Source organism: Mus musculus, chromosome X (genome assembly GCF_000001635.26).
Source record: "Mus musculus strain C57BL/6J chromosome X, GRCm38.p6 C57BL/6J".
NCBI lineage: Eukaryota > Metazoa > Chordata > Mammalia > Rodentia > Muridae > Mus > Mus musculus.
The window spans coordinates 103,796,610-103,822,949 of NC_000086.7; the positions used below are offsets into that span (position 1 = coordinate 103,796,610).

The following is a 26,340-nucleotide window of genomic DNA, read 5'->3' on the forward strand; positions in this document are numbered from 1 at the left end:
TGCATTAGTGATAGGCTCAGCCTCCTACATCAGCCAGTGCTATTTCCACTGGCCTTTGGGTCTGTTAAGTCTTCATTTATTTTGTCATTATTCATTTAACAAATATTTATGAAATAATCCTTCTGTCCTCTGTGCTAGGCTCTGGGGCTTGTAATGGGGAAGTACATAATTTCTCAATAGGAATGGCTTAGTGAGAGCAAGTTGGTTGAATGAAGGTGATTAGAGGTCTTGTCTTAATGCTTGCTGGCATAGCAAGTGCATGAGTTTTACTTAGTTCATGTACTCATTAGTTGTGGTTTTGGCTAAACTTCCTGAAGCTAGATTTTGATGCCACCATTGATGGAAAAAGGTTAGATCTTTCTGGTAGTCTGCCGTGCCCTGTTGTAAGGCAAAGCTCATCTCTTTATCCTGGAGGGCTGAGGGGTGAGGCTTGGAGGAGTGGGTTTGGATGAAGGGTGATGGTTGTGGACAGGAGAAATGTTAGGCAAAGGAAAAATCTCCAGAACAAAACAGCTGCCAAGCTAAAGAGTTCCCCACAACAGGATGAATCAAGACCTTTCCAGTCAGAGAAACCACAGCCTTCTGACACTGAGCCAGTGCCAGCAGGTGACCTAGTTAGAGGGATGTGTGGCTGAAGAAGTCTGAAAAACTAATAGATCTTGCAGGGCAGAACAAGAGAACCACAGAGGGGACCATGAAAGGTCAAGATATCTAAGTCCTTAGAAACTCACATATGATCAGAAAAGCAGCTGTTAGTTGTATTTGAACTATCTAGAGTACAGTGGAGCCAGCCGGAGCTGATATGTAACTCACTAAAGCCAATGCAATCAGGCAAGAGCAGATCTAATTACTTTGGGGCTTCTATTTTGAGCCTTTGCAGGTAAATAAGTACTTTCTTTAGCAGATTCACAATGAGATGAATAGAGAACCATGAATGTAGGGAATGAGCATCACTCATTAGGTGCCCACCCCCAATCCTACAACTTGAGTAATTGAATTACCACTATTCAGTTAGAGTGGAAAAGGCTCCCGGTCTAAACTGGTCATTGTGTAGGCGAGGAAACTGAAGCATAGTAAGGGCTTGGTCTATAATCACATGGCAAGTGAACATGACACTGATGAAGCTAGAGCCCAGGTCTAATGACAATCAGTGCTTCATCCACAGTCCCCTCTTCTGCTCAACACCAAGTGCATCTCAACGTATCCAAATGAAAATTACTAACAAGTCAATTATGCCTTGCTTCCCACCAGCCATCTTTCCAGTCTCTTACCTCTCTTGCCCCTACAGAACAGTGGGCCAGGGATCTGAAAAGTTCTAGAGATTTGAGCAGGGTAAAGCACAGTGCTTGGAGACTGATAAGTACAGCTAACATAAGGACATGAAGAAACAACTCCCAGGGGTTGTCTCAATACAGGCTAATTGATGTTTGAGGCATTTTTTTCAAACATGTCATTATCCTTGTACTTAAGGAGGCTGCCAGCGATAATACAGTGGGAATGGGGCCAAAATTCCCTGAGATAAACAAACAGACACTTAGTGTCAGCCTGAGCTTTGGATAACCTGCTCCCACTAGGCTTTGCATCTTTCTCAGCGCAAGAGCTAAGTTCTAGCAGTCATAGCTCTGAGCAGATCTCTACCAACACAAACACTTGAAACCTTGCAGCCTGCTTTGCTTTGTAAAAGAGGGGTGCCACATCTCTCTCTTGCCCAAACCCTTTGTCTCTGGAAAAGCTGAGGCACATGGTCGAATAATGTCCATCAACCCAGCAAGAGATCAGCTCCAGGGATCACACTTAAGAACTCAGAGTCCTAAGATATAGTCTGATGTGGTTTTGCCATTAGAACACTCAGTTATGAAAGCATGGGAAGACAAGTAATTGAGGAAGATCAAGCAAGATGAGGAAATGTAATATGAGTATTCTATGCAAAGAGGGGATCAATGAGGCCCAGGGCACATCTGCTCTGCTCATCTTTTCCTGTCTGGCCACTTCTTACAGGTCACTGCCTCCCTGAGCCTCAGTTTCCTCAAATAGGAAACAATCAAAATACTCAACTTGGTAAATGGATCTCTTTTATCAGAATCACCCAGTAGGTGTGTGTGCATGTGCACGCACATGTGCACACACATGTGAGCACATGTGTGTGAGTGTATGTATGAATGTGTGTATATGTGTGTTGTGTGTGTGATGTGTAAGTGTGCGGATATGAGACTGTGGGGGGGATTCTGGGAGTGTGGTGTATGTGTTTGTGTATGATGTGCTGTGTGTGTGTATGTGTGTAAGTATGTGTATGTGTGTGGTATTTGAAACTGAACCCCAAATCTTGCACATGCCATGTCGTGAGTCACATCCTTAGCAAGTTTTGCATTTCAAAAAATTCAATACCATATCTAAGTTGTCCAGGTAAGCCTTGACTTTTAGATTTTTCTGCCTCAGCCAGCCAGATAGCTGGGGTTACAGATGTGTGGCACCATATCCAGTGTCAACATTGTTTAAAATATTGAGTTGAAGGCTATACTTTAGCAAATCTGATTTTGTGAGTTTATCTTTAACTACAGAGAAACTGTATTTTTAAACAGTTTATAAATGGTTCTACTGGTTAGCTGAGGTTGCCACTGGGGACTTTATACTCCTATCTTCTATGAATCTGAGTTTGGAATACATACTTAACTATGGTTATCAACATCGCCATTCACTTTTTCCTTCCTTCCTTGTCTGCTCTTTCTTTCTTTCTTTCTTTCTTTCTTTCTTTCTTTCTTTCTTTCTTTCTTTCTCTCTCTCTCTCTCTCTCTCTCTCTCTCTCTCTCTCTCTCTCTCTCTCTCTCTCTCTCTCTTCTTACTTGAAACAGAGTCTCACTATGTACCTCTGGCTGTCTTGGAACTCACTATGTAGATCAGGCTGACCTCAAACTCATAGAGATCTGTCTGCCTCTGCCTCCTGAGTGCTGGGATCAAAGGCTTGCACCATTACTTCTGGGTCCAATTTTTTCCCCATGTAACTACCATCATATGACTCAGGCCTGAATATTTCATACAAGGAGCTAGTAGGCCCCTCTGAAAACTCACAAAAACCAAAAAGAAATATGTGGTCAGGCTCAAAGGACACAACTAAGGTTTCTTGCATGTTAGATAACCTTTTATTGGAATAAGCAATAACAGCTTCATGTAGGAAGAGAAGGGCAAAAGCTTACTGAGGGTGCACAGGAAGAGGCATTCAATGACATGTTAGGGCAGGGCCGGGTGGGGAGGAATGCGTTCTTTGTTGCAAACAGTTAGGTAACTCTGTCATTCTGTCATCCTCTTCCTCACCTGGGCCTTGGGCCAAAATCTGCACTTCTGACAACAAGAAATAGGTTGAGTTCTTCTCTTGGGCATGACTTGAAGCACGAGGCTGAGGCCAGAGGCTGAGGGAGAATTGGATCATTTGCAGTGTCTGTTCAAAAGTTCTTCCCTCAAAAATAATATTCTCTTGCTGGGTGTTTGCTTCACAAAGTAGGGTCTCTGTGTATGAGGCAAGCAAGCTCCAGACGCCATTCCCTGGATAATTATGTTGGCCAGTCTGCTAGGACTCACCATGCTAGCTGCCTACTTCAGATGCCAGCTGCCTGCCTGCTCAGAGTGTTATTGGACTGGCAAGAGAGGAACTTGTCTTGTTTGCTTTTTTTTTTTTCCTGAAGGGGAATAGTGCAGAGGACTGATTTAGATTGGCTCTGGAAACTGGAGGTGGGAAGGCCAGGCTGCCAACGGAAGGACAGGACAGATGTGTGGGAACTCTGTCCTGCACCTGGAAAACAGAGGAGGCAGATGGTGCTTTGGGAATTGCAGCCTTGGTCGGTCAGGGGATGATTGAGAGTGCAGCTCTCTCCTGGAGCTCAGAAACCTGATCGGCCCCAAGGGAAAGAGAGGAAGAAAGAATACTTGGCCCCCACAATTCCAATTAGAACTCATAGACAGGGCAAGGAAAGAGCACAGTCATTTACCAGGTGTCCAGGAGCAAAGTAAATCTTGGGGCTTCCTGTGGGATTTCTTAGGGGTATGGTTAGCAGTCAAAGCAAAAGCCAAAATCTCTGACCTTGGTTGCTAAGAACAACGATTTGTAAAACAAATCCAAACATATTGTACCTTTAAAGTCCCATTGGACAGGCAAACTTTATATGCCCCAGTACAGGAGAATGCCAGGGCCAAAAAATGGGAATGGGTGGGTAGGGAAATGGGGGGGAGGGTATAGGGGACTTTTGGGATAGCATTCTAAATGTAATTGAGGAAAATACGTAATAATAAAAAATATTTTTAAAAAAAGTACATGCAAAGAAGGCCTGAGAAGACAACGTGGATCTGGCTTTGATTAATGTGCCTAGAATGAAAGACAGGAACATTTGGGTCTGTCTTTGCTCCTCACTTCCATACACACACACACACACTTATCAAGTCCTTAAGACTATAATGCATTGTCTCTGTAACTCCTTCCATGGGTGTTTTGTTCCCAATTCTAAGAAGGGGCAAAGTGTCCACACTTTGGTCTTCATTCTTCTTGAGTTTCATGCATTTAGCAAATCGTATCTTATATCTTGGGTATCCTAAGTTTCTGGGCTAATATCCACTTATCAGTGAGTACATATTGTGTGAGTTCCTTTGTGATTGGGTTACCTCACTCAGGATGATGCCCTCCAGGTCCATCCATTTGGCTAGGAATTTCATAAATTAATTCTTTTTAATAGCTGAGTAGTACTCCATTGTGTAAATGTACCACATTTTCTGTATCCATTCCTCTGTTGAGGGGCATCTGGGTTCTTTCCAGCTTCTGGCTATTATAAATAAGGCTGCTATGAAAAGTTTGGAGCTGTGACGAAAGGATGGACAATCTAGAGACTGCCATATCCAGGGATCCATCCCATAATCAGCTTCCAAACGCTGACACCACTGCATACACTAGCAAGATTTTGCTGAAAGGACCCAGATATAGCTGTCTCTTGTGATACTATGCCGGGGCCTAGCAAACACAGAAGTGGATGCTCACAGTCAGCTATTGGATGGATCACAGGGCCCCCAATGGAGGAGCTAGAGAAAATACCCAAGGAGCTAAAGAGAGCTGCAACCCTATAGGTGGAACAACAATATGAACTAACCAGTACCCTGGAGCTCTTGACTCTAGCTGCATATGTATCAAAAGATGGCCTAGTCGGCCATCACTGGAAAGAGAGGCCCATTGGACTTTCAAACTTTATATGCCCCAGTACAGGGGAATGCCAGGGCCAAAAAGTGGGAGTGGGTGGGTAGGGGAGTGTGGGGGGGAGGGTATGGGGGACTTTTGGGATAGCATTGGAAATGTAAATGAGGAAAATACCTAATTAAAAAAAGACTATAATGCATTATGTTAAGTGTGCACTCTGGTCTTCCTTCAGGAAACCTTTTGTCAACTATTAGCTGTTGTTATCACCGATTGTCTTACTTGACTCAAGTGTGGTGTTTAGTTATCTCTCTTCACACAGGATTGCAACTTGATTCTCTATCTCCCCTTGACCCTCTTGCATCACAACACCCAGAAAAATATGCTGTGGTTAGTGAAATGAGTCCTCTTGAGAAAACTCAAACCGAATAAAGGAGACAGAAAGGTTAACGGACATGGGGCTGAGGGAATGGCTAGGCTGATAAAGTACTTGCTGCAGAAGCCTGAGGACCTCATAAATTTGAATTCCCCAGAACTCACATGCAAAGCCAAGTGTGGTGGCACACACCTATAATAATCCCAGCACTGGGGAATGGAAGACAGGTCGATACCTAGAGTTCTCTTGCCAGCTGGCCTAACCAAAGCAGAGAGACCCAGGTCCCATTGACAGACTCTGTCCCCCAAAAACAAGGAGGGCAGCTCCTGAGGAATGATGCCTTAGGTTGACCTCTGACCTACACACATGCACCTGCATACAAATCAGTGCAGAGTTGGTATCTCCTTGGCCTAATGCTTAACTTGTATTGTGCTTACTGTCTAGTTTTATTTTATTCCTGAACACTGATGGTGATCTGAAAATTAAATTCGGGTTGTCTACCTATCAAAGGTGTTCAGATAAACGTCTTACCCACTTCAGTGTGCATCCAAACACACACAACTAGAACTCACCATTTATTATCTGCCATTTCTCTGAGGTCAGTTAGTTTCCTTACCCACAATAATGGGCTAATAATAACATCACGTGACAAGCCCGATTTTCCACATGTGTCTGTCTTGATTTGCATAGACCCAGGGGTGGCACCACTCATATAGGCGAAACAAGAAAGCCTCTCTGTACATAAAACCTTGGCAAGTTTTGCTTCTGGAAAAGGAAAAAGAACCCTGTGATTCTTTGTCACAGAGATTACAGAAGCAGGTGGTCTCCTAGTCTAGAGAGCAAACGGGGCAGGGGGCCAGGACGTTAGCTAGGCTGGGCAGATTTGCATTTTTGGATGTATAAAAGGGCAGGCAGGGAGCAGAGCAGTCACACCCGCAGCTCCTCCTGAGAAAGGAGCTCATAAGAGCCCATCAAACATGTCCAAGCCATTTCTCCATCTGATCCTCAAAATGCACAACACAAATCTAAATAAATGTTTTGGCATGCATTTTCTTTTCCTCTAGATTCTTTCAAACCTCTTGACACAGGTTAGGAACTGTGGGTCAATGAAAAGGATCCATGAGCAGAGGCACTCTCTGCCAAGCCTAATGACCTGAGTTTGATCTCCAGGGTTCACATTGTAGAAGAAGAGAAAAACTAACTAACTAACTAACTAACTAACTAACTAACTAACTAAAACAAACCTAAAAAACCAACAACTTCTGAAAGTTCTAACCTCCATGCATGTGCTTACTCTCTACAAAAACCATGTGAAAAATAGCCTGATTTTCATCAATGCAGCAATTGATGCTCAGAGTAGTAAAGCGCACAGAGGGTAGCCATAAAACTTGCAGACAGTGGCAGAACTCAGATTTTTGACATGTATATGTGGATGTGCATGCACATGCATACACATGTATGTGGGGGCCCAAGGTAGATACAGGTATTTTCTGTTGCTCCTCACTTACTTATTGAGGCAGGGACTCTTGCTGGACCTGGACCTTCTGGGTAGTCTAACGAGTTAGCTTGAACCAGGGATCTCCTGGGACATGCAGAAGTGAGGAAGCCGAGTAAGCTCTAGAGCATCTCAGACTAAGCTGATAAGGATGCATTCACTGGGTCTACTGGTATAGAGGCATTACACGTGGGGAGACCCAGATGCGCAGAGAAGAATAACAGGAGAACACAGTCAAGTAACTGTAAGGCTGCTGGGGTTAATAGGGAAGGATTATCATAGAGCTGGTTGACCTCTACAATGTCAGAGCTGCAAGAGGCTTTATGAGTTATTTGAAAGCTGGGAGCTGTGGCTCAGTGGTAGAGTATGTGCCCCGCATGCTCAAAACCCCAGGTTTTAATCCCTAGTACGAGAGGGAGTTAGTATCCAGAAGCCTATACTATACAGAGAAGCAGGGAAGGGTTGACTCTTGAGAGTCAAGAAGACTAGATTTGAATCCTTTACTGCAAGTGCTGGAACACTGGGCCTTGGATAAAGGACCGAATATTTCTGAACCTTAATAGCTTTATATGGAAAATATCACAGGGTGAAGTAGACCCCCACAGAGTTATTCTGAGGATTAAGTGAGATAATCTGTGGAAAAATTTTAGCATAATGCCTGGCATGCCGTAGACTACCAATAACTTCTTTTAGTCAAGAAAGTTGTGGTTGAACTCCCATTCTGCCGTTATTAGCCATTTTACTTTGACTAAGCCACTGGTAATTATTTCTTGGAGTGTATTTACAGGGTTAGTGTAAGGCCTTAATGATAAAATTCACTTATGTAAACATCCAGTTTGATGGTAGGCACACAGTAAATGCCCAGTGAATACTGGCTGACTCCAAACTGGAGTATCTATAGGACAAAAACAAACAAACAAACAACAACAAAAAACTGGACTAGTTCCTCCTGACCTTTGCTATGGCACCCCATAGTCCTGTCTCATCCTTTGTACAGAAAAATGAAAACTCAAGCAGGTTCAATCTGTTCAGATGAGGACTAATGTTTTGGTGTTTTTGCTTCATTGTTATGGGGCTATCCTTCAGCTACAGACCAAACAATCCAGGGAAAATGAGGTAGCTATCTATCTTCTGGGACACACATTCTTAGCCTCCATCCAGAACCCTGTTAGCACATCTGTAGCCATTTCTCTTGCCTTGGAGTCCAATGTGATGGGGCAGGAATAAGGGGCTAAGGAAGAGGGGTTGTCCTGTATCCTATGTCAGTCTAGGAAAATGTTCAGCATATGTCTGGCCTAAATCCTGTGAAGAGTTTTAGTGGATCTCTACTCGAGATCAACGTTTGTCTCTAAGACAAATAACATCTTTAGGGTGAGGGATGAGAAGGATGGCACCAAGTGATATTTCAAAGCTTCCATTGCTTAACAGCATCCTTCAGAGAAACAGCTCCAAGGGAACCAGCCATTGGTTAAATATTCCCCTGGCACCCAAGCTTAGTCTTTTCAGGCACTTCAAAATGACTTAAGAAGCTTCTTTTTTGCACTTGCCAAGTACCCATTGTTTGCAAAAACCTTTAAGAAATCGCCGGGCTTTCACTTCAATGCATATGGATTGGCATCTGACACCCAATCAGGATTACTGTGACTGTTGCTAGTCAACCCTTTGCCATTGCCAAACAAGTGGTGGAAGTGTATAAATCTTATGACCCATGCTTTGGTTTCCCCGCATATGAAATAAGGCAGTGGACTATGTGACTGCTGTCCTGGAACTGAGTCTGCAATTCAGTGAAACAGGGGTGAGGACTGGCTATCTTGCATGTGCTCACATGCACATGTATTCATTCACTCTTACTATATATCCATGTACACACGCATCATCACACATATCATACACATACATAGTAACACAAAGTTAGATATACTCACAGTCTCACATACTTTCATACAAATTTAATTCAGACACATAATGAACAATCCCTCCCCCTGCACACACACAAACATGCATACGTTTCTCAAGGCACCTTGGGAGGAGTCTTTATGGTGCTCTTTTTTTTTTTCTGAGAAAGCTGTAACAAACACACTCTATTTCTACAACGGACACTCATTTTGGGTTACCTATGACAATCCTGTTTTATGCCTAGTGTGCTAGAAAAATATTAACAGTGTTCTTTTCCATCCTCAAGAGCATTCTGCTTTTGAAAATAGTGATATTCCAACCCTACCTAAACCCGTGTCACCGTAGCCTCAGGCCTGTTCCCTTCCTGGGAGATTACCTTATCCTGTATTCATGTTTACCTCTTCAACTCCATCACTAGGGGCTCACTTTAGTGTTTCAACCCTGCAAAGAAGCAGCACAGTATGCTGGTCCACACCCCACAGACTGTGGGAAGTGTGGGATCCTCTAAAACCAACCAAAACTCTAGTTGGCCTCAAAATGGGCACTCGGCTTCCTTGTTGTGGGTCTGACAATTACGAAGTCTTCAGTTATGTGCATTCTTCTAATCCTCAACACTCTTACTTCTTCTTCTTTCTCCTTTCTTCCTTTCTCTTAAAGCATTATGCTAGGATGATGCTAAGTTCTCTGAAGCACATCTACCCTATGGTACCATATCCCCCATACCTTACTTAAGCTCAGTGATCTATGGAATAAGAAGTGGCCAAAGCGGGTCACAGGAGGGATAATGAACAGGAGAAAGAGAAGAAGAGAGATGTGAGATTCAATTTCCTTTAGGTTTAATTTCTTTTAGCTTCAGAGCATTTGGGCCAGTGACTATTTCTGTGGCTGGATTAACTGTGTTTTGAAAAATACTCTGAAAATGTTGACAGCTATTTGCAACCATGGCTATAAATACATTGTGCGGGAAGGAGCTGTGGTGCTGCTATTCGTGGAGCAACTGGACAGGCCCCATGCTCTCCAGACATGTGGATGCCACACAGGGCAGCCTGAATTTTAGCAGCAGCTGTGCTAACGTGCAAACAAGATGGAGGCCAGGAAGAGGCCCCAGCAAGGGCAAAGGAGACACTGGCAGGATGAAGTTGGGGAATTTAGAAAGAGCGTCCTTTTCAGACTCCTAGAAGACCAGTCTAGAGAGAAGATGAATGCTGTGGTCTGCTCATTCATTTCACAGCTATGAGGCTGTTTGTATGTGCACACTTTTTTTAGGAGTATGCATTTTTAATGGTCCGTGTCATGAGTTCAAGCTTAAAATCAGAGATGTATATACAATTCCTTACATAGATGGAGTTGCTTATACATGCATGCACAGTGGGTAAATGTCTCAGTCCACATATACATGCATAACGACATATGCAAATTTGAAGATTTGCTTATTAATATGATCATGATGATAATTCATGTGGAATATTCAAAGTAGGTTTCAAAGGTTTATCACATTCATTCTATCATTTGAACTTTATCACACAGCTGAGAGGCAGGGATTATAACCTCCACTGCCCTCTTTTCGGCAGAGAAGGAAAGTGAAGTTCAGACTTGGCCAAGGCTTGTGGATCATGTAAACAGTAATGCCAGGGCTCTAAAACTGTCTACTTAATGTTAAATCTTGGGCCACATAGAATATAGAAAAGTGAGACAAAGGGGAGTTAAACTTTGGGATTGTCATTGTGAGCTCCCATCCCAAGTCATCTTTTATTTCAACGCTCAGACTAAGTCCATGAAAAAGAAGAGGGCCTCAAGGCCAGCCCTAGCCTCTATTGAGCCATGGCCTGGAATGTAGTCTTGAGGTTTCTATTCCTGTCTGGAGAACCAGCCAAGTCCATTCACGGGACATAGGTGAGCCACCACATTCTTTAACAGTGTTCATTGGTGATACTCTGGAAGCCATAGGTAGGTTTTTTTCAAGTTAGAGGCTGGAACAATAGATTTGTTTCCTCCTTATTCTCTCCCGTGGCTGTGTGTGTATCTATCTTTCCCTTTCTACAAGGCGTAGGCTCACAACATCCGGTCTGACCGGTTCCACCTGAGCCTTCCATGTTTGAGACACTTTATGAAAAGGGCAGATAGTACAGGCCTGAATGTGAGTGGTGCCATCTCCAGGGAAGATGTCAAACAAAAGTCTCTGTACCTCCCTTACATATACCACTATGTTTCTCCATTTGTTTAGTTAGTGGGCCAATGGAAAGTTTAATTGGAGCTACTCTTTCCATGAGTGAAATGTCAAGGGAAAAAAAATCCCCCAGACCATTTTGGTTCTTAAAACACATAATTGTCTTATTGTCCACCACTTGGATGGTTAGAACCTGCTGATGCACAGAGCAATATAGAAGCTGATAATGATATCAAGGTTTCTAAGGTCACTGACTTGAAGTCACTGGAATAGTCAGAGCTGGGAGACTCTTGCTCCACTCATCACCAAGTGGCAGAGAGGATCCTAACCATTCTTTCTCATCCCAACTCTACACTAGGATTTTTACTTGATAATATTTAGAGCTTCCTGCCAGGATTGTTTTATTGAGACTTTCAGGTATATGTCCTCACCTGCTCCCAGAAGATAATAATCCTTCCAAGTACTGTGTGGGCGGTTCCAATCAGCAAAGAGTCCATGAGGCCTGGCAAGATAAGCCAGTAGGAACAGGATACAGCGCTCCCTGCTGTGTATGGAACTGCTTGGGTAGAGAACTGCTGTGTGTAGCTATATAGACCATACATAGTTATTGATTCTTTCCTAAACTTAGAGCAGAAGTGTACGGCCTAGTATGACTGGTGTGGGATGATAACTCCACATGTGGATTGAGCATAATTTTAGGTATCAATAAGTTAAAACCACTTCCAAATAGGAAAAGTATATATTTACCAATCCAACTCTGTCATCTCGCAGCATTTAACAGTCTAAAAATTGTTCTTGGGGACTCTGAAGGTCCTAATCCAGTCCTGAGCTTGGGCTACATGAGAGTAGCCCACGTGGTATCTTAACAATGCAACCAATCCCCAATTCTTGACTATCACTGGGCTAACCTGGGATCACATTTGCTCTTTCGGGCCCCAGTATGTATATTCACAAGCCACAGATAATTAGATAGATGCCAAGAACAGCAAACATGTATGTAGCTCCTGCAATGTGTCAGATACTGTCCTAGGCCAGTTTATAAGCTCATGTCATAACCATATCGTAAGGGATTTTGATATCTTCCTTTTTCAAACAGGGAAATAACAGTACAGAGAAGTTAAATACCTTGTGCATGGACAAACAGCTAGTGAATAGTGTTTATCTAGACAGTTTGGCTGAACATCAGTGCTTATTCAAGCTGGCTCTATGGCAGGATCCCTACACATAAAACACAGGCTTAAATAATAAAACCACTCTGGTCTCCTTGTGTGTATCTGGAAAGCTATCTTAATTTTTTGACTTATTGATTTTGTTTTATGTGTATTAGTATTTTACCTATACATATGTCTGTGCACCATGAGTGTATCCAGTGCTACTGTCCTAGAACTGGAGTTACAGAAGGTTGTGAGCCACCATGTGGGTGCTGGGAATCAAAATCAAGATCTTCTGCAAGAGTAGCAAGGGCTCTTAAGCACCAAGACATTTCTTTAGTCCCTGGAAAGCAGTCTTAGAGTGGAGATTATTCAGGAAAGATTTCCTATGATGCTAACTCAGTATGTCATAATTGGTTCTAACAAATACCAACTGTGCTTTGAGGTGTGATCTTACTTGCACAAGTATACACACATGCATACACACATAATTCTCTTTTTGTATCTCTTTAAAAATTGTCACATCTCTATCTATCTATCTATCTATCTATCTATCTATCTATCTATCTATCTATCTATCTATATCTGCATGTGTGTGTGTGTGTGTGTGTGTATTCATGTGCCCTTATGTTTCAGTCTGTGTGAATGTCAAAGGATAACTCAAAGGAAATCAGTTCTCTCCTGCCATTCTATAGTTCCACTCTAAGGATGGAACTTAAGATTTCTGGGCTTGGTGGCAAGTGAGCTTAACCTGCTAAACCATCTTGCCATCTCTCTTTGCCTCACTTGAGGGAATTCTTCAAGAATATAGGGTTAAAGCTATGGATAGTTACTATCTCTGAAAGCTGTCTTTCCTCAAATCTGTGAGGCTATGTTTCCATTTTAAAAGAAGCTCTTTTGTTAACCTCTTTGCCATTCCCCAGTCCCATCACCATCATGCCCAAGGTCTCCTTGTGAAACTGTTCATTGGTCCAAGTTTCTCATTTCAGAAGGAGAGAAATCCGAAGTCCAGAAAAGAAAATGCACTTAGCAAGGTTACAACGAACTTACTATAGAACTCTCCTTTTGTCTCCTCTCCTCTTTTCTCCTTTCCTCTCCCCTCCCCTCCTATTCTCCTCCATTCCTCTCTCCTACTCCTCTCTCCTCACTGATCACAGTATTTTCTGAATTCCAGCCACAAGGTCTCAGTTATGCCTAAATCTTCCCCTCCATAAGTCTTGTTTTTATTCCCTTAATGGCACAACTCCTGGTTCCTTATTTTCTCCTACTGCATATTCTGCTTCTTACCTAACACTTAAACTTCAGATGGTACTGAGGTTTTCTATTGCAGCTTCAGAAAACTCGTGCATTACCACCCCCATGAAGCATGGAATTGGAAACCCAGAGTTAGAATCACTGTCTACTCTCATTTGCCCCAGTCTTCTATTTTCTGCCCCTAGAAATAGGGAACAGGAATTCTATGCAGGGCTTCCATCCAGTAAACTTTCCCCTAGTAGACACAAAATTATATTAATTTTTATTTCTCAGATTCCATCAATGTAGCACTTGATGTGACCAAAGACACTGACATATGATGAGCTTAAACAATTTCCCTTCATTGTTCCATGAATTTAAAAAATGGAGATGTTTATTACAATGTACCCAGTAAGAGATGAGTTAACAAGCTTCTTTTTCCTGGGCTTCACAGGATCTGGACACCACTCTGAGCCTAAACTGAGAGGCTGAGAGCTTTTGCTACTATGCTCTTCTTGGCCTCAGAATGCTTAGAAAAAAGTGTCTAGGTTGCTGACATAGAAAAGCAGGTGGTGTGGCCCAGGCTGATGTGCCACAGGCCATTTTCAGGCATCTCATTTTGTGGCCTGATGCCCAGACATCCCCTCGCCCCATGCCCCTTCTCTCCAAATGTCCTCAGTATTTTTTCTTCTCCTACCCTTCCACCCCACCCTACCCCACCTGCTGTGTAGGGCCTAATGGGGAACAGTGACTCACTGGATTCCCAGAGGGAGAAAACACAACCCAAAACAAAACAACAAAAACAGAATCTGAGACACAACCAAATAGTCTAATTTTTTTTTTTGTTCTGGGTTTTAGTTTTGTTTTGTGTGAGACAAAGTAGTACTATGCAGGCCAATCGGACTTTGAATTCCTGATCCCCCTGCCGCTGTTTTCAAGTGCTAGGATTATAGGCCTGCACCACAAGACCTGGTTACAAATTGTTTAATTCTCAACTTCTGTACTGTTACTTTTGCCGAGTTTCCATGTAGCTAAACCCTATGTCAAGTTCTAGGCCTACCAGCAAGCTTCCCCTGATTCTACATTCTTCTCTGTTTGCCCACATCACCACAAGAAAGTGATAACAATATTCAACTCAATACAACACACATTTTTTCCTACTTAGCAATAACCATAGTTATTTTGAATGTTGTATTTTTTTTCAAAGAAATTGTAAACTTAAGGGACACTACTCTGGCTCATCTGGAGATCATTCCAGCACACAGGAAAGACCTATTTTCTTGAATTAAACCCACATTCATGCAATTGGAGGATAATGGATGGGGAAGGCTCGTGAGCCAGGAAAAGAACTCACACTTAATCAAATGCTTAGTAGGTGCCAAGGTGTATGTCAGATGCTGAACGTATGTTGTCTCATTTAACCTCCATCTCAGCGATGAAATTTTTTGTATTAGAAAACTAATAAAATTTCCAAGAAACTGAAACTTTGTCCAGGAACCATATGTTAAGGCATCTCCATCTAGTGCTGCTTCATCCTAAAGCCTATAGGAAAATATTGGAGACAACTGAATGTCTGTCAGTAAGACACTGATTAAATAATTCATGATATACCCATTGGAAAATATGATGTGTCTGTAACAAAGAATGAGGGCTTGCTTTATGGACTTATTGTATAACTAATACCCACGATACTTTGAAATTTGAAGGCAAGTTAGAAGATAATGTTATGTTTCATCATTTGTACTTCAAAGGTAGGCTGTGCATTTGAATGATAGCAAGAAACAAAATATTTCTGGAAGGATACCCTAGAAAGTGCTGGTAGCAACTCACAGCCTTCACTCAGTTCTCAGCCACCTTTCAAAGCAACCTCCACTACAAATGGATTAGTTAAGGACACACCTTTCCATACATAGCTCAATTATAGACCTGTAAGATGAGAAAGGAGAAAACTCTCTCTCTCTTCCCCTCTCCCTCTCCGTCTCCCTCTCCCTCTCCCTCTCCCTCTCCCTCTCCCTCTCCCTCTCCCTCTCCCTCTCCCTCTCCCTCTCCCTCTCCCTTGTTCTCTGTCTTTCCATACTTATCCCAGTCTCTTAGTTGGGAGCAGATTGGGGACAGACCCCAGGACCTTTGTATATGCTAGGCAAATGCTCTGCCATCGACCTATAACTTTGGGCCTTTAGCTCAGATATTTGAATAGCTAAAAATCAGGATGTTTACTTGTGGTGTATTTAAAACCCTTGTCTTAAAGAAGGGCTTATGGTTTACATTTTGTTATAAGCAATGAAAGAAAAATGTATCAGGCATGGTGGCATATACTTAGAATCTCAATACTTGATATCTGAGGCAGGAGGATCATCACCATGAGTTCAAGGACAGCCTGAACTATAGAGCAAGGTCCTTGTCTCAAAGCAACAAAATTAAGCCATTTCCTCAGACAACTAACTGGCCTTAATGGAGGCTTCCTAAGTGGCCACTGAAATGCATGCTCGAAACTACTACTGCAGGCCTCTGTGACCTCAGCTCTCTGGGGATATCCTGTTTAAAACACAAGGAAACTGGCCTACTCCAGAGCTGAACACAAAGGAGCAAATCTCCTTATAAACTTAATGTCCCCTGGCTCAGACCTTCTGACCCTAAATATCCCTTTCTTTCTTCCTTACTATCTGCAAGATAACAAGACTCCCTGGAGGAAATGACACCCTAACTCCATCACCATCCGCCCCTCAGCCCTAGCAATTCTTACTGAAATACTCAGCCCTTGATAGAGTGAGGTTTGTGAGCTCTTGCCAAGTGCTGTAAATATTTCCACATGCCTTGTTTCCTTGAATGTATATGATCTGGGATCTGGCCCCTCCTCTGTTTGGGCTCTCCTAGGGCTGAGGAACAAAGAAAACACAACCAGTCCTGTCTTTAGCTTTAGGACATCAGAGCAAACTGCAGATGAATCCATAAAGAAATGGTGAAGAGATGGAGTGGAAAATGAGAGGACAGGAAGAGATATTTAGAGACACATTTAGACAAAAGCAGTGACTTCATTTCTAGGGCCTGAGCAAGGATCATCATACCAACAACAATGACCATAATTTACAAAGAACTCTTACAAATACGCAGTCACGTCTCATCCTGACAGAACTATCAAATTAAACACTGCTTGCTGAGGACAGCTTTGTGGCCTTTGTATGTGGGACTTCTGCATCCTAGAAAGGTTATGTGATTTGTTCTGGACTAAAGAACAAAGAGGTGACAAACTGTCTAACGCTTTTTGAACTTTAAGAATTATGATTCTTTGCACACTCACTCAGTACAGTGAGATGGGTGGTGAGAAAATGTTGTATCACAAGACCGCCCAACCTTTGTTTACTAACCCCCATCTCCCTTTCTCCTAAGGATGCCTAGAAGAAGCAGGAAGGAGAAAACTCCAAAGTAGTGTCCCAAGGCAGGTGCTCCCACATAGCGCCATGTGTTAAATCAGGGTCAAAAAGCATGAGTTCTGGGCTTAGACTGTTCAGATCCAAAGCCTGGCTTTTGCCATGTAAACCTGAACATGATACTTTTGATCCTTGATTTATCTAAAAAAATGTAGGAAGTAGTGATACCTATATGATTAGACCGTTGAGAATTAAAACAAAATAGGTACTTGAAAGTGTTCAAGATGGTACTTTCCATAGAACTAATTGCTGTTAATTAATATGAACGAATGTTGCTTATCACAGCTATGCTATTGCTATCATTAGGGTGTTCAGCAGAAGTATGGAGCTAAAGGACAAAGAAATCCCACTGTGGAATGCAGCACAGGCAGCCATGCTGGGCTCTATGCTCCATACTGCCCACCCCCCCCAACCTCCATTACCGCAGTGGCAAGAGAGATGGCAGGGAGTTATCTCCAGTCTTCTATCTAATTCTTCTATCCATGTCACCGGCATAAGTGACATGGACCATTAACTGAAGAATATTTTTGTTTGTAAGCTCGGTAACCTGAACAAGTGACTAAAACCATGACCTCAATCTTATAGACACCATGTTTGAAGGAGCTCTACTAATTAATAGGCCAGTTAGACATTATCTATCCCACTATACACACAAGCACACGTGTCTGAACACATGGGTGCATGTACATTCTATTACAGCTGGGGTAAATTGGTAGATGGGTAGATCGCCAGGATAAGGTAAGCAAAGAACCTATGTGGGGACTGGTTATCTAGCAACATCCACTTTTCTTGTTTCTGCCCAAGCTCATAGAAACAGGAAAAGCAACTAACCCAGGAACCACCCCTTCCTCTCTCTGCCCTCCCTAAACTTTTTTTCTTTTTATTCTTGATGATTTGAGTATCTGTTTCCTTCCTTCTCTCATCTCTCTACAGCCAACTGTGTGCATCTTTTGCTGGCAAAAAGAGAGATGATAGGAGCTTAATGTAGTATGAACCAGAACCTGAAAGCTAAACTCAGTCTGGAGTTCTAGGGGCATAGGAGATGGACAACAGTGATAGTGAGGATTTAAAGCAAAAGTAGGATTTCTTGATTTTTATTAAGACTCAACCATAACAGTACCTGTTGGGCTGGGCGCCTAGAGCTGTGAAAGGAGACGGTATGGGAATGTCCAAACAGGATTCAGAACAGCTATTCTACTACAAAACTCTAGAGGTGGTTTCTGTACCACTGAGTCATCCTTCACTCAGAGTGAAAAATAAGAGAAGGGAGAAAAGAAAAAAGAGAGGCCTTGGTGTATATATATATATATATATATATATATATATATATATATATATACACACACACACACACACACACATATACACACACACACATGTGTGGCAAGGGACAGCCAATCGTATACTTTTCTCTTATCAACCCTACAAACATGAAAGTGGAGAACAGAGAAGGACAAGATTGCTATGATGAAGAGGTCACAGGCCACATTCTCCACCCACAAGTAGATGCCGAATTGTTTCATATAAGCAGGCAATGCACCCACCTTCAGAGTAGGTCCTTTTAATACCACTGAAGCCAGAGATGTCTGCAATGACCACAGCTCCCTTCTCAGCAACATTTAAATACTAGGTAGCATGCAGAATAGGGGGAAATGTGATATAGAGTGGAATTTGTGATAAATGTTTCCTAGTCTCATAACTAGAGAGTAGCAAATGGATCTGGACCAAGAAATATGACCCAGCAAGGCTGACCGTATTCTCCATCCTCTTCACCTAGCATGTTTTCTAGGCTGGATATTTTGTATCTCTGTCACATTAAATTTAACTCTGTAGGAAGATATGGTAAGACTTCTTTCCAATGTAATACACATGAATGACGGTATACATGTGCACATATATATGCGTGTTTTAAGAACAAGGCCTTGCTGCCACATGTGGTTGTGCATGCTTGTAATCTGAGTAGTCAGGAGGTAGAGGCAGGAGGATCACTGCAAGTTTGAGAACAGCTTGTTTTAAGTAGTGAGTTCTTGTCTCAAAAGATAATCAATCAAACATGTAAACAAAATGAGCCCTTTTCTCTAGGGTTTACACACTCAATCCCAAGTGAGAGTTCAAGTCAAGAAATCACACTCTGTCATGCACACAATCTAAAACAAAGAAACAAACAAATTCTTTTTAATACACAATGAAACAAACTCCATGGCATTTGGTTGTTGGGAGGAGCAGGGCACTCTCCTGAGAAACTGGACTTCTCAAAAGGTGGAGACAGTATCTCTTACATACATCTGCAAATGCTGATAGTCTAGCTGCTTGCCTATTTCACAAAATGTTGCCAAATGACACGAAAATAAAAGTCCTGTGTAAAAGGAAAGCACTCCATGCCTGGATCCTCATTAGGCACTCCCAGTCAAACGAAGAGCAAAGCCAAAGTTGACCAGGGATAACAGGCATGCATCTCAGCCTTCTCCAAGACTCTCCAAGAATACCCAAGCCAGCTACAGAGATAACCTGGCTGAAGCCCCCCACTTTGGAAGCTCTGTATCACATTCAGAAATCTTAGTTTCCACTTCTAGCCTGAAGTAACAAAAAACAAAGGTCACACTGACCATGCGTTTATGAGAAATGAGAGCAAGCTGTAGGAAATTAAATTTTATGAGAGGGGCCCGGGCCTGGAGAGTTGGCTCTGTGGTTAAAAGCACTTCTTGTTGTTTCAAAGGGCCCAAACTCTATTCACATCACCCACATGGAGGCTCATCACCTCCTAGGGCACCAGGCACACATGAGATGCACAGATGTACACTCAGGCAAAACACACATAAAGTAATAAAAGTAAACCTAGATATTTTAAAAGAGTGGGGTCCAAGCTGAGGCCCGAGGGAGGGACTTCAGTTTAATACTTTTGAGGGAAAGAGCACCATCCATACATACTAGCAGCACGCCAAGTTGAGAGTTCTTTTCTAAATCCAGTTCTCTGGAGAGTAGAACATTGTGGGGAAAATATGTGTAGGATCAGAGTTGTTTTTACATACTGAACAAAATGGAGCTGATCTTTTTAAAGGTGCCCGAAATTTAAAGCCCCATAGTGTTAAAAAATAAATAAATAAAACCAGATAAAGTAGAAAAATGGTGTCCACTGGGTTTTCTTCACTTTCCTAATATACTCCCAACTCACCTAACTGCCCCTTCAGGCAACTTAACAAAGTTTTCTTTGCATGTCAAAACTTATGCTAGGTGAGTAGTAAAGAACGAGCTATTGCCGGGCGTGGTGGCGCACACCTTTAATCCCAGCACTCGGGAGGCAGAGGTAGGAGGATTTCTGAGTTCGAGGCCAGCCTGGTCTACAGAGTGAGTTCCAGGACAGCCAGGGCTACACAGAGAAACCCTGTCTCAAAAAAGCAAAAAAACAAAACAAACAAACAAACAAACAAAAAAAAAAACCAAAAAACAATGAGCTATCACACAACTCTAGAAGGATATGAGGCTGGGGTTAAAATTTTCACATAGTTTTCTTTCTTGTTTTACAGATAGGTAATTGAGGTACAGAGCAAGTTGGGAATCACAGGTTTTGTAACTCCTAGCTGCTGTCATTGAGATAATCAGTTTGGGGGTTGTGTTCAGATTTGGCCTGAGGTCTCTTAGATTTAGAGTAAGTTTCACTCACCAATACCAGTAGGCAAGAGGAAGAGGAGTTGTTTATAATGAGCACTTGAAGGCACTGGACAGTGAGACAATGATCCAGGTGCACCCAGTTATCAGCTCCAACAAGCATTTTCTTGTTTGGTTTTCTAGTGCCCCAGCTTCTCATCTTCATTCTTTCTAGCATGAACCAGGGTCACAGATTGGGACCTACCCACTTTGGTTGGAGAAGATGCAGAGGAATGATTTGAAGGATGCCTAGCCATTGGCCCTGTGGCCTAAAGCACCAACATGATCTTGCTCTGCTGGACAGCAGGCAAAAGCCTTTGGTCAACGTTGGGATTGACAGATGTTTACTCAAAAGATACTTCAATCTCAAAGTTAACAATTTACTAGTAAACCCAATGAGATACTGAAGCAAGTAGCTAAAAACACTATGATGAGAAGAAAGACAGGTGGCTTGCTTCTGCCCTTAGTCACTTTTAAGCATAGTAGATTATTCTTGCATATGCAGAGAAAGTTGTTTGTTTGTTTGTTTGTTTTCTCCACCAGGGTAGATCACCAACCTAAGCCATCTTATACCAGTAGTGAACCTTCCTTACTATTGTCCACTTTTTTTAGTAGTGAGAGCCCTAGTCTTGCCTCCCTCAGGAATTTCCAAGGACTGTACATCTCAACTCCCCAATAAAAGGACCTCTCATCATGTATGGCTCAGTGGTAAACTGGAAATGAAGAAGCAAGGTAATGGGCTTACTCTGAAGCACTTTAAAACAGACTTTAGTTTGGATCCAGTGTTAACAACTCTGGCTAAATCTGCCTCATCTGCTCAACTTAAACCTCAACCTTACCTCTACTTAGGGTTTGAAGAGTGAGCTAGGGCTAGCAACCTATCCAGTCTTGCTCCTATTTCCCATTGTAAGGGTCATCTGTTGTCCCAAGAAACCATACTTGGTATTTATATCCCACAAAATGGTCTGGCTGCCTCCTGTCCTATCTGATGCCTTTTCTGGGCTGGAGAGATGCTTAATTTCCTGTGACTTCTACAAAAGTCTAAGCTTTCTTCTTTCCTGTTCTCCCCACCCCGCCCCTGCCTACCCCCAGCCTAGACCTCAGTTATTTGTTTCACTCTCAAAAACCCTTTGCCATCAGTCCTCCCAGACCTAGCTCCTAGGGAGACTTGGCTTCCCTTAAATGGGCTGAAGAAATGACACAAACTATATACCTGGAAACGTACCAGAACCTCAAAGCCACAGGATTCACAAAGATTGTATATTACCTGTTCTAGGACAGCCCAAACTCTACTTTCTCCCTATCTGTTCCTTGACCTGTGCCAGAGAGCCCTGTTTGGAATTGTCTTGTAGACATCGAAATTACCTTTCTCTGGGACTTTCACTACTTCAGAACCTTAGACCAAATAAGCTATTACATATACCTTCATGGCTAGACAGTGTTAGGTCTAACAACAACAATAACAACAACAACAACAACAACAACAACAACACTTGGGTTTCAGAGTTCCTCCAAATACAAATTAATAAATTGTCAGGAATGAATGCCATGTAAGACATCATATTAATAGAAATAAACAATGTACCAACTTCCTTAAGTGTCCTCCCAGACTCGTTATTGGGCAAATGCTGGCTCATAAAGACAGTAGCAAAATACTAAGTTTTTCCCTGTTTCATATTCCAGGGCTGTGACATAGGTGGCCACAAAACTCTGAATAGACTGAAGAAATTGAATGCAGGCAAAGATGTTTGGAAATATCAAGATCTAAATTGTGACTTGGGCAAAGCATGGTGGCACAAATGCTTATAATCCTAGCACTGGAGAATTTGAAGCAGGAGGACAATCACAAGCAGAAAGCTATTGTGGGCTACTCAGCAAGTTCTAGGTCACCCAAGGCTACATGGCAAGAGCCTGCCCGATAGTCAATAAACAGTACCTTCAGAAATCCGAGGGTCTCAAGAAAGGTAATTCTGAGGATGAAATGTTTCTGTAAAATATTTGCAAGAATGTAGTAGGGTGTTACTGGCTTCCAAAATAAAAACAGAGGCATTCTGCAAAGGCTCACTATCAAAAACAACGTCAGTGAAACCATGATATACCACAACAAGGACCCACGCCAAAGTATTCTCAGACCCTTGGGACATACCAAATTCCTTTCTGTCTCTTCCTGACCAATACTCTCCAGAGTTTAAGCCGGTAACTCCAGCCCCTCAGTGGACCTAGTCTGTGTTGGCATACACACTAGCTAGCCACACCTCTGCAAAGACCACAGCACTACCGCCCCCTCCAGCTGCACTGTGAGGTACTGACCGGAAAGTCCCTGCCAGCCCTCCCCCTGAGTCTCCTATGATCACCTACTTTGAAGTCTGCTCCCCAGCAGTGAACCTCTTCCTGGTAAAATAGTGGTTTTTCCAAGTTTTATTGCACGCTCCTAAGGCCCCAGCGCTAGGCCTGATCACATCACATAAATACAGGGGCCTAAATTCAGCTCAGCCTCGACTACTTCCCTTTAAATTTTCGCCTAAACTTTGCCACTGACCCTGAAGGCCACTGGCCTGCCTTAAACCACAAGGCAACTCTCAGCAGGTGCTCCCCCAACCCCCAAGTAACCAAGGCAACATCCTGAGGGCCTAGCCTGGCTGCTTTCCCAAGAGCCCCTAATCTGCATCAAAGCAGGAAAAAGGTGGTCCCAAGGAGTATAGAAGCAGCCTTCCACCCAGAAGTTGTCCCATGGGGTCCAGGGACCCCTCCACTACAGGACCGTGTAGTCTAGGTTGTTATGAAGTGCCATTTACAGCCGCTGAGTACACTCGAGATTTTCTCAAGTGGGCCCTGTATACTGCAGTGGTGCCAATGGGTCACAAGGACTGAGGCACAAGAGTCCCAAAGCCCCTTCTGCCAGACAGCCCAGCAAAGCTGCAAACAACACACCTCCTTGATTGAGGGAGGGCATGTCTAAAAGTAATCCACAGTGGGCATCCCAGAATTCAAGGTTTCGATTTCATTTGATCGTCCAAAAGGACCCTCTTTTGGTGGTTAGCAAGAGAGGACCCCCAGAACTCCAAGGGAACACTATGTTTTACACTTTTTTCCCAAGTAGGGAACTTGAGTAGATGGTGTGCACACTTCCAGCTATCCTAACAGCTCAGGGAGGGAGCCAGATTTTCATGAAAGGATATCTCAAGCTCCCGGCTAAGTCCAGAAACCTCTCAACAGAACAGCTGAGGGATTTCTGCAGAGCGAACAGCCTGAGTTTCCGGAGGTCACTGGAGGGTCTCCGTGCTAGGGAGTCTGCACACAACCACGTGCCTGTAAGGTGAGGGCTATGTCTCCAACCCTGCCAAGTCTTAGGGATGCCCGAGTCAGTCCCAAGCCAAAGCTGGAATGATGGGTCAACATTTTAACTTCAGGGAGAAAGAAGCCCCCATCCGATAACAGAGGTGTGGGGCCCTAGAAACCGCGCAGCTGAGGTGCGGACTGAGGTGCGGACTGAGTTGCAGGACCCATTCTGTATCCAGTCTTCCTGCCTCCTTTGAGGCTGGCTTCCAGTGCACATTGAGCCGCTTGCTCCCCGGGAACGGCAGGCGATCGAACGGCCTGACTGGGCCGTACCCACAGCAGGCAGAGACGCGCGCACCCCCCCTCCCCACTACACTCCTCCCTTTCTCTCCGGCGACACACACGCCTGCCATGTGTTGACTCTGAGCGAAGAGTCATCAGGATTCCTGAAAGTGGGTTTTGACAGAAAACCGCTCTGATCCCCAAAAGGAGCAGGGGCTGCTGCGGGGACCCGTTGTTCGGTGTTTATCTCTGAGCCCTTTCAACCTTCCTACTGTCCTGTCTACATGACTTCGCTTCCCGCTCCCGCCCCCAAATCCTCCAAATATTTTCCCCAGCACACACGGGCAAAGTACTTTAAACAATCTAAAAGGTGAGTCTGGATTTGTCCCAGGGCAAAAAGTTCATTGCTCGCCTGTAAGCAATGAATGCTCCAGTTTTCACCTCCCGGGACCACTTCAGCCTAGGTCTCCATTGCTCAGGCTGCCTATAGCCCTGCAACCCATGCCCTAGCAAGAAGGAGTGAGAAAGGCGATTCGAAAGGGCGCTTTAGACCAACAGGTATGGGGATGACGGTGGGGGCGGACGCCCTTGTCCACAATGCCAGGTGGGGCACGTGGGCCACTCACCTGCTTGGAACTCCACTTGGCGATTTTTCTCTTTTTCCTCCTCTAGTAGCATGGAGTAGAGGATACCAACAGAGTTATGGATGCCGAAGATGGAGCCGTTGCACCAGGTGGCTGCAAACACCACTATCCAGCCGAAGCCACCTTCGGGAGGCTGAAAGCCACGCGCGGTGCCTCGGGTTTCCACAGTGGGCGTGGGCTCGGGTTCTTGCACTGGCTCAGCCTCAAAGCCCAGCTCCGGCAGGGGTGCAGGATCGGGTAGGGGCTGGGGCTCGGGCTCAGGCTGAGGCTCGGGCGGGGGCACTGGCACCGGCTCGGGGTCAGGCTCCGGTTCGGGCTCCGGCTCTGGCTCCGGCTCGGGCACAGGACTACACACCGGCTCCTGATATTCCTGGTTTGCCTCCTGACAGGGCCCCTCAGCTTCCTCGCTCGCCGGGCTTGGCAGCGCCATCGCGGCTAGGGGACTGACTGTGGCTTGCCGGAGGAGCTGTTGTCTGGCTGGTACTTGTTTCTGCTGCTACTGCTCCTGCCGCTCCGAGCACTGCCGCCGCGGCTGCCTGAGACCCTGCCTCCTCCTCCTCCCAGCGCCCGAGCTGGCCAGCCTGTCCCGCGACAGACGGTCCCCTCAAGCCCTCTCCTTCTCCTCCCCCGTCCAACCCCCCTCCTCGTCTCCCCACGTCATCTCTCTCTCCTCCCCCTCCTCCTCCCTCCCACCTCTTCCTCAACAGGCAGCCGCTACAACCTCGCTCTTCTCCCCAGCCCTTCCTCCTCTTACTCGCCTACCTACTCTAGCCTTGCTGCCGCCCCAAACTCCCTTTTCAAATTACTGACTCCTATTCTTGTTCAGATGGCTTGGAAGACGAATTAAATTAGCAAACGGAGCAGAAACTACCCTTTTACCCTACCTTCTCCTCCCCGCAGGTCCCAGAACCCACAGATCAACCTCTAGCCTCGAAGGAAGACCCTGCCTGCTCCTTGAGTCCACTCCCTCTTGCTTTCAAGCAACTTGCAGCTAGATTGGTCCTGGGAACCCCAAGACTAGAGCTGGTCCGTGACAGACCCCACCCTGTTCTCGGGAGTCCCTGTGTTCCCACTTGGACTGGAGACCGGTGACCTAGAGAGTGCAGCCTGGGACAGAGGGTGGGCACAATCTTCTCAAGCCTGGAACTTAGACACCCACAGACCCACGCACCCCTCAGAGTCTCCCCCTACCCCCTACCCCCTACCCCCTACCCCCGCGCTTCCCGGCAAATCCCTGGCGGGACTGAGGGGAGGAGGCGCAGCGGGGCCCGCCCCTCCGGGCAGTCAATCAGGGCTTTGTTTGCGCCAACCTGGAGCCCAGAGGAGCCACAGAGGGCCGGGTCTAGACTTGGCCAGGGCAGACTCTGGGCCAGGGGCCGGGCCAGGAAAGGAGGGAGGCACGAAAGCACCAGAGGGTGCCCGGCCCATGCCCCGGCGGGACGCAGAACACAGTTCAGGTTATTCTTGCTTCTCTGTTCCAGAGAGCAAGAAATGGGGTCCATCCTTTCGTCTCAGCTCCAAACTCTGTCTCTGTAGCTCCTTCCATGGGTGCCTTGCTCCCAATTCCAAGAAGGGGC

At 44.5% G+C, this 26,340-nt stretch overlaps 1 protein-coding gene across 1 annotated transcript in view; it reads right to left on the reverse strand.

The window, feature by feature from the left end:
• The window catches only part of Slc16a2 (solute carrier family 16 (monocarboxylic acid transporters), member 2), a 124,575-nt gene extending 99,196 nt beyond the window's left edge, over window positions 1-25,379 (reverse strand). The window contains exon 1 of the mRNA NM_009197.2: window positions 24,746-25,379. Coding sequence (NP_033223.2) covers window positions 24,746-25,193 — 448 coding nt within the window. The 5' untranslated portion in view covers window positions 25,194-25,379. The remainder of the gene's footprint in view (window positions 1-24,745) is intronic.
• Between the last annotated feature and the right edge of the window lie 961 nt (window positions 25,380-26,340).